At 44.8% G+C, this 9,100-nt stretch overlaps 1 protein-coding gene across 2 annotated transcripts; it reads left to right on the top strand.

The window, feature by feature from the left end:
* The first annotated feature begins 1,986 nt into the window (after positions 1 to 1,986).
* On the top strand, positions 1,987 to 5,656 carry LOC136476652 (succinate dehydrogenase [ubiquinone] iron-sulfur subunit 1, mitochondrial-like). Of its 2 annotated transcripts, none has more exons than XM_066474574.1 (2): positions 1,987 to 2,722; positions 5,203 to 5,656. In XM_066474574.1, the coding sequence occupies exons 1-2, from the start codon at positions 2,046 to 2,048 to the stop codon at positions 5,372 to 5,374; spliced, it is 849 nt and encodes a 282-aa protein (XP_066330671.1). In that variant the 5' UTR covers positions 1,987 to 2,045; the 3' UTR covers positions 5,375 to 5,656. The 2 variants fall into 2 exon arrangements, with proteins under 2 accessions (XP_066330671.1, XP_066330670.1); XM_066474573.1 differs by lacking the exon at positions 5,203 to 5,656 and adding an exon at positions 3,675 to 4,263.
* The last annotated feature ends 3,444 nt before the right edge of the window (positions 5,657 to 9,100 follow it).

Genomic DNA, 9,100 nt, shown 5'->3' with positions numbered 1-9,100 from the left:
ATGAAGATGGTGAAAGGTTGTGGTGTGCAAGAAAAAACTGCTTTGATGCACACATCCATGTCCTTGATTGTGAAGCCTGAATTTAGGGAGTTGTTTAGCTCGCTTGAAACTAATGAAGGGAGGTTCGATTTGCTTAACAGGGAGCACGAGAAGGATCCAACCAATCTGGTGAAGATGGTGAAAGGTTGTGGTGTGCAAGAAAAAACTGCTTTGATGCACACATCCGCGTCCTTAATTGTGAAGCCTAAATTTAGGGAGGTCTGTAGCTTGCTTGAAACTAATGAAGAGAGGTTCGATTTGCTTGAGAGAGAGCACGAGAAGGAGATAATGAACCGCATCTAGAATATTTTCTTGTGTGGAGAAGGTTAAAGAGGACAGTTTCTTGCCCTTATTTCAAAGGTGCGATTGGAGCTATAGACGGTTCGCATGTTCTAGTTTCAGTGCGTGCAGAGGGACGTGGTTAACCACACATGTCAACATGGATATACATCTCAGAATGTGCTTGCTATATGTGACTTTGACATGATGTTTATTTTTGCGGTTGGTAGTTGCTGGTTGGCTGGGCTCGGCACATGACACAAGGATCCTATCATGGATTAACAAATTTTCTTTCGTTTTTCGTGCCTCATAAAGGTAAACATTTTTCTTACTAAGTTACCAAATGATTTCATTATTAGTTGCTTATATTGAATTGTATTTTTAGGAAAATGTTATCTCGTCGACTCTGGTTATCCAAATCGAATAGGGTATCTTGCCTCTTTTAAAGGAAGCACATATTATATATCAGAATGTCGACTTCAGTGTGGGCGTCCACCTCAAGTGAATTACGAGATGTTCAATTTTTTACATTCATCCCTTCATAATGTCATTGAGCATGCTTTTGGAGTTCTGAAGCAAAAGTGGCGAATATTGAAGGCTATGCCAAGTTTCTCTAGCCGTACTCGGAATCATCTCATTCTTGCTTGCTTAGTGTGCACGATTTTATTCGTGATAGCAAGTTTCATGATAAGGAGTTTGATAATGTGATGCGAATGAGGAGTATCTACCAGAAGGGACATGTGAATTGTGCGGCGGCACAAACACAAGGGAGAGTCTTTTTTTTTTTGATAGGCAAACACAAGGGAGTCATGATGGGAAAGATGGGAAAACGAGGATACCATGAATATCATTCGCATTAGGATAGCTAATGCTTTGGTTTAGTACGAGAGGTAGATAGATATATGGTGACACTATATGAACCATATGTCGTTTGTACTAATCTAGCAATCTATTTATATGGACCATATGTCTACAATGGATGTAGTATATTAAAAAAATGTAGTTTCCCATTCTAAGATCTTTATTCATATGTGAATAATTGAATTGATTAGTGTCTTACGATCAATTAGCATATAATCAGTCTTTTAGACCTTTAGGGGCATTACAACTTTCTCGTAGCTCGCCGTAGGTTTTCCACAGCTCATAGGCTAACCAAACACACCCTAAATACTAAGTCTGGATGAATATGTTTTGCTCCCACCATAAGACACCAAATTAAATAAGCTATTTTTTTTCTTTCATCATAAATTAAATTGTAACTACATTCTGATGACTATTTTTCATATAATTCCTCAGTTTATTTTTCTGTTAGAAAAAAATATGTCAACCATGACATCAACGCAAACACAGAAAGTGAAGAAAAAGAGGAAAAGATCAAGAACTATCCAAAGTGATCTTAAAACGCCCTAGAAAGAAGTTAAAGAAAAAACGCCCTGGAAAGTCAGCAACTTTGTTTTGTCATCTTGCGAGCGGCCCACGAGTCGTCCACATCTCCGCGCTCCCACCCACAAACCAGGCCCAAACCAAACCCCTCATGGTCCCACATGTCATCCTCCCGCCCCAACCCTAGCACCGGCATTCCGATCGCTCCCTCCCGACCCCACATGTCATCCACCCACCAACGACCTCACATATAAATACCCTTCCGTTCGCAAGCCCACCACGCGCCCCCAACCTTCCAGGGGAAAAAAAACAGCAGACCCCCAAATCGGAATCCGCACCCATCCATGGCCACCGCCGCCCTGCTCCGCCGCTCGCCGGCGGCGCGCGCGCTCCTCTCGCCGGCCCTCTCGTCCCGCCTCGTCGCGTCCAAGTCCCACTCCTCGTCCCCCGCGCCGCCGCCGGCGGCGGCGACGAAGGTCGCGTCCAACACGAAGACCTTCTCGATCTACCGGTGGGACCCGGACTCGCCGTCGACGAAGCCGCACCTCAAGGACTACCAGGTGGACCTGTCCGACTGCGGGCCGATGGTGCTGGACGTGCTGCTCAAGATCAAGAACGAGCAGGACCCGTCGCTCACCTTCCGCCGCAGCTGCCGCGAGGGCATCTGCGGGAGCTGCGCCATGAACATCGACGGCGACAACGGCCTCGCCTGCCTCACCAAGATCTCCTCCGCGTCCTCGGCGTCCACGGTCTCGCCGCTGCCCCACATGTTCGTCATCAAGGACCTGGTGGTGGACATGACCAACTTCTACAACCAGTACAAGAGCGTCGAGCCGTGGCTCAAGCGCAAGGACCCGCCGCCGCAGCAGGGCAAGGAGATCCCGCAGACCAAGGCCGATCGTGCGAAGCTCGACGGCATGTATGAGTGCATCCTGTGTGCCTGCTGCTCCACCTCCTGCCCGTCCTACTGGTGGAACCCCGAGGAGTACCTCGGCCCAGCCGCGCTGCTCCACGCCAACAGGTATACCGGCATCATTGCTACCCCCTTTGATACTGAGATGGATGATTGCTGAGTGATGTATGCTGGATCTGTTTGATGATTGCTGAATGATATGTGATTGATCGGTTGTGAGTCATGCTCTTCTGATCATGAAGTAATTCCATTTGAACTGTTTGATGATTGCTTAGTGATGTGTGATTGATCGGTTGCAAGTCATGCTCTGCTGATCATGAAGTAATTCCAGTTGAAGTGATGTGTGTAGATTGTTTGATATAGTTGATAGCTTAGCTACGTGAGCCTGGAAATGATTGTGATCCAGGTAGATTGCCAATTGAAGTGATGTGTGTAGATTGATATAGTTGATAGCTTAGCTACGCGAACCTGGAGATGATTGTGATCCAGGTAGATTGGTTATTGGTCTGATGTCTTGATGAATTGTTTGTTCCTTAGATGTGATGATCCTATGTTGTTTATATTGGTGGCAGTAACACCCATGTGAAGTGGTTCCATGATCATGATTGGGTGGCTGCTGTGACTATATGATCTGATGATATTAGTATCACTAGTGAAGGAAATGTGTTGAATGCATTTCTGCATAAGATCGCTTAGACAGCTTTAAAGGCATTGTGGTTCTAGTATTCTTCTAGCATTTAACTTATGAGTTGCAAACATGTCACACCGCCCAACTTAAATTAACATATGGTGGATGTTTTGGTGAATCTATTCCTCTGATAAGTTGTTTGGCAGTGGCGTGCTAAACTGCTAACCTCTCTTCCAGTATAGAGAGTGCTAGTTCCTCGCTTCATCACCGTTAAACTACACTGATGATCAAGCGAATTTAAGATGCTAAAGCCAGTTCTTGTGGATTTGTCTGCACTTGTTTCCCTTGAATGATAGCTGTCTAATATGATAAATTTTCTTTGTTCTAAGTTTTAGGATGTTGCTAAGTCCATGACACGTTCACCCTTTTTAGGCTTCCGCTGTGGGGGACGCTTATCAAACCAAAACCCAACATGTTCATGCACCTTCAAGCTCGAGGATATCACGGGGTGTCAGAGAAGAGAAACCTGCGGGACCACAAACGTAGATTGCTTGCAGAAAAATATGAGCTGAGGGGAAAGCTGTATAAGGCTGTCTGTAGGGACCCTGATCTTCCATTGGATATGCGGGAGAAGTTCCGCTATAAGTTGTCCAAGTTGCCAAGAAATAGCTCCATGACACGCCTTAGAAACCGCTGCATTTTCACAGGCCGGTCTCGCGCTGTCTACAAGAAATTTCGCATGTCCCGTATTGTGTTCCGCACATTGGCAAACAAGGGTGAACTGACGGGCGTAAAGAAAGCATCGTGGTAGATGCTAACGAGCCAGTAGAAAAAAGCGCTAGCTCTGCAGTAGTCCAGGAAAATAAGGTTGTTTACATGCAACCTTTCAGTGTGTGATCCCTGAAACAAGCTTTAAAGTTTCTGACCAGCAGCCAATTTTATTTAAATATTTTAGCTGAATCAGTGTACTGTACTGTTTTTTTAATATATATTATGCACTTATGAAGTTAAAGGATCAGAACTTGTTTCTGAATGCAGATTTTTTTTTTTCTGTTATCTTCACACTGGGTTGTGAATATGTTGCTCTTGTTTCTGTTATCAGTTACTCTGTACTTCATGTTGCTAAGTAGTTACCACCTCACTCCAAAGTTTACATCATGTGCTCAGAATGATTGTGAATATTGTATGTTAGAGTAATCCGACTTCATAAGTTGTTTGTTTCAGTGTTTTTGGCTACTTTTATTCTACCTTCTGGACTTCTCACTTCTCTGAAGTCTGTTCAGCATTGCGTATTTGCGATCCATGCTGATATGTTGAGTCATTTGTTATTCCAGTGTTTTATTTGATTGTATGATCCATACATCAGCTGTTTGATTCATCTTACCTCTGTTTAATTTATTTGATGTCCACATAGAGGGTTTGTGTTAGATCATAGGAACTAAGATATGACAGTTAACTTTCATTAAATAATATGATAACCAACTTTGTTTGCAGTTAGTGTAATTAATGAACATTAATGTTTTTTGGTATGCAATATTTATATCCCTAGAGTTGAGCTGGGACTAATCAAAATTAGTTAATAGAGGTAGTTTTGTATGCCTTAACTTTATTATGCTCCAAAAAATACTGTCTGAATATCACCTTTTTTAGGTAATAATGTTGAGTACTTTTTACTGCCTAGTTGTTATAAGAAACTGTTTCTCCTGGACAGACAGCATATCTGTAAATGCTACATGCTGCAGATCTGTGTGTAGATACCAAATACTGGTATTTAAATTTTAGAGTCTAGTTTACTTATTTTTGTGATCACGTTTTCAAGTTTATCTCTCCAATGGAGTGATTGTGAAGTACTTGCCCGCTTTGGTTCAGTTTATGAGCTTTGAACTTGTGATACCCAGGTAGGGCATGCTTGCATTCCACGATGGGTCTTGTGCTATAAAATGTCCATTCGTTGTTCCAGGTGGATACAGGACAGCCGTGACCAGTTCACCAAGGAGCGCCTGGACGCCATCAACGACGAGTTCAAGCTCTACCGCTGCCACACCATCAAGAACTGCACGCATGCCTGCCCCAAGGGCCTGAACCCGGCAAAGCAGATCGACACGATCAAGAAGCTCCAGTTGGACGCCTGAAAGGGATCATGTCTTCCCTTCAAAACGAACATGGAACAAACCTGTGAAGATTTGCGATAAACTTGCCTTTTTTTTTAATTCCGTCTTTGCGTCGTGGTTTCTGCCTGACAAATAATTCCCCGATTGGGGCCTCCTCTCTGATGCTCGCATTTGTGTCAGGTGCAGGTAGTGTAGGGAGTGAATACTGCTACCTTATTTCATTTTTATGCTGTAAATAATGTGGTACTCTGCAATGCGTTGTATGGATTACTGTCATTCGTGGATGATTTTCGTTGCATTTAACATTTGCTTCACATGCTTGTATACCGAGCAAAGTCATTACTCACACACACATTTTTTTTTGCTTCACACACTGGGCTCGACCACCCCCAATCCGCCATCGGCCTTTGAAGATTTTTTTTTTATTTTTAACACTTTTTTTAAACTATTTTTAATTATAACACTTTTTTTCTTCTTTAAATCTAACACTTTTGGCCGCGTCTATTGCCACGGCGCTGGAAAACAACTGACGTGGCACTTTCCCGGGCCATGGCCGCTGACGTGGCAGGAGCTGACGCGCCCCCCGCCATGGCGCGGCGGTTAAAGCGGCAGTAAATGGAACAAGGCACTTCTGTTATGTTCTCACATGAGTCAAGTTATTTCGTCGTGTCGGTTTAGCGAACAGGTCAGCAGGAAGGTTAAGTGCACGAGACAATCAATACACAAGTTCAACAATACTAACTTCATCGTAAGTTCGACAATACCTCTGTTCATCGCAAGGTCGACAATACCTCTGTTCGACATAAGTTTAGCAAGTCATAACTACGACACAAGTTCATCAATATATAAGTTCGACATTACTCGACATACTACATGTTCCATTAGTGTATGGGTGTCCGAGTATAAGTGCACCATGTCATCCTAAAGAACTCCTACGACCAGGAGTATATAGGTACCGCGGACGTCGCTGCCTCTTCGGACGTGAAGGCAGCACGTTAGGGGTGAACCCAACGTCGGTACGGTCTCGCTGGCGGTACACCCGGTGGTATTGCTGAGTGTAACTAGGACCCTGCAATTACAATATAGGCATCGTTACTTACAATGTTTAAGTAATTGTGACGTATATGACGAAGGGTTGTTTCAAGTATCTGTTCATCGAACTGTATAGAAAATGGTGCATCACCAAACTGAGACATCCCAATCTCATCGTAGTCCTCCTCATCCTCGTCCTCCTCAACGTCGTGCTCCGCAGGACCCTTGCCTGCATTACCGGGAGTACGAACATAAGAGGTCCCAGCAGCCGTCATGTCGGCATAATGCTCGAGCGTAAGGAACTAGACAGGTCCGGGTCATAGGGCATCTCCCACGGAGTATCCACACAGCTGAGCTTCTTGTGTCAGCTTCTTGCAGCTTCTCCTCACTTTCTGCAAAAAAAAAAGAAAACACGGATGAATGAGTCATGGGAACCATTTAATCACTGTCATGGCTTTAAGAATAGAATGTGCATCGACGAAGATATGTAGAATGCCGTGCGACTCCCCTCTGGTCTTGTCAAGTCGCATGGCTGCTTCGTTGGATAGACTTGTCAACTGTGTTGCCTGCATACACAATCGAGGTAAGTTCGTATCACTATAATTCATAGGAACGCCGACGTGCAGTTGTATTGAAATTCAAATTTCTTACCACGTATCTCTGTAGCGGGGCTCTCTGAAGCTATGTCTCCATCCTTGTCGCCTCGTCGTACGCATCCTTGTGAGGAGAGGGAGGCTAGGCCGTGGTCCTGTGTTGGGCTTCGCCGCGCCGTGGGCTGTGGCGCGGCACTGCCGTGCCAAGATGCGTGGCGCGGCAGCTCTTGCCACGTTAGCGGCCATGGCCCGGGGAAGTGCCACGTCATCGCCGTTGCCGCTGCCGCGCCGCCATGTATGACGCGGCAGAGTTGTTTTCCCACGCCGTGGTAATAGACGCGGCCAAAAGTAATATAAGTGATATCCGTCCGTATCCGATCCGTTTTCATCTCTATCTAGCACCAGTGATAGCTACCCACCCACGGATTGTAGCTACCCATGGTACTGATGCGCGCCACGTGGAGCAAAAAACGGTGTCAAATCTTCAGAAATAGGTAGAGATGAAAACGGTACGGATATTTTCCGACCGTATTCGAAACCGAATCCGTTTAGAGGGGTTGAGATCTGTCCGTATCCGAGTCCGGATATCCAACATCCGATACCGTATTTGTATCCGAATACTCAAATCGCATATTTATGATGTCGATATCCAATCGTATCCTATCCGACATAGTTGACACTATCCGTATTCGAATCCGAATCCGGACAGAAATATGAAAACAAATGTAATATCGGTGATATCCGTTTGTATCCGATCCGTTTTCATCCCTAGAAATAGGACTCGGCAACCGTGACATGGTGCGACCTGTTTGGTTTGTGGTTCACCGCATGTGAGCTGTGCAGCTCTAACACAAAGCTGCAGCCATCGCCTCCCCTCTCACATTTCTCTCACCTCCTGCCTCTCGTCTCAGCATTCAACAAAATACAACATGCATGGGAACTTGAAATTTTATTAATTATTCTTGCGATTTCTCTACTTTCTGATAACCTATAATAAGTTTATAAATTCATTAAATATTTGACTTTCTTCTTTGCATTGCAGGACTTGCCCCGTGTTCGACGGGTCGTAAATGAAATCTTAAAAAAAACACGGAGGATTGTGTTAGTTAATAAAAAAAGAAGCTATTTTTCCTTGCTGCATCATGCATTTAGTGTTCGGCTGTCGATGCGGGACCCACAGGATACCTCGTAAGGGAGAGAGAAGATCTAGTCCAACTAGGATTCTTTCCATGTAATCTTAGTAGTAGAACTATTAAGTAATCCTACTAGAAAATCTCATTGTAAACCGACTAGGACTCTGACCTCCTGACTATATAAAGGAGGGCAGGGCTCTTGAGAGAAGAGGACGACAATTGTACAACACAACATATCACAATCAATCCAACGCAAAGGCTAACGCCGACTGTACGTAAGGTTATTACTCGATCTACGATCGAGGGCCTGAACCAGAATAAATCGACTGTCTCTTACGTTAACCATCGAGTTCAGCATACACCGAAGCCCGAACATACTGCCCCGGATACCCCCGTGGCAAGCTATCGGTGGTGAAACATCGACAACTGGCGCGCCAAGTAGGGGCTTTCGGCGACTTTGCATCCGAAAGCTCGATGGACCTCGATAACATGATCTTCCCGACGGGATCAACTTTCATCTTCGGCTCATGGATCTGCGAGGCGGACAACTACGGCAGGCTCCAAAGCCATCTCCTCAAAGATCCAGATCAGCATGAAGAATTTCCTATTTCGACAACTACGACGGATCAGCTCACCAGAAGATTCGCGTAGCTCATAATATCCGATTCAAATAAGATTTCACGGCTACGCGCATCCGACTCGAATTCAAGCTCCGTGTCCAAGATGAAGTCTTATTCGAGTGCTTTCAAGAAACTGAGTTCTTTTTTGGCAGGATTCCAGAGCACAACCCAAAACAACTCGGATTACCCTCAGAGTTCTTTCAAAAAGTCAAGTTCTTTTCCATTTGGGCTCGACAACACGGCAAAATCCTATCAGGGACAGATCGAAAGGTCTTTCAAACCAATGCTTGGGATACCACTGACAGGAGCCTAGGAGGGTCTCGTGCTAACAATAACATCGCAAGACTGTATCATCCACTGGCCAGGTTC

The sequence above is a fragment of the Miscanthus floridulus genome, chromosome 8 (genome assembly GCF_019320115.1).
Source record: "Miscanthus floridulus cultivar M001 chromosome 8, ASM1932011v1, whole genome shotgun sequence".
Lineage (NCBI taxonomy): Eukaryota > Viridiplantae > Streptophyta > Magnoliopsida > Poales > Poaceae > Miscanthus > Miscanthus floridulus.
This window is presented reverse-complemented; position numbering and strand designations above follow the sequence as displayed.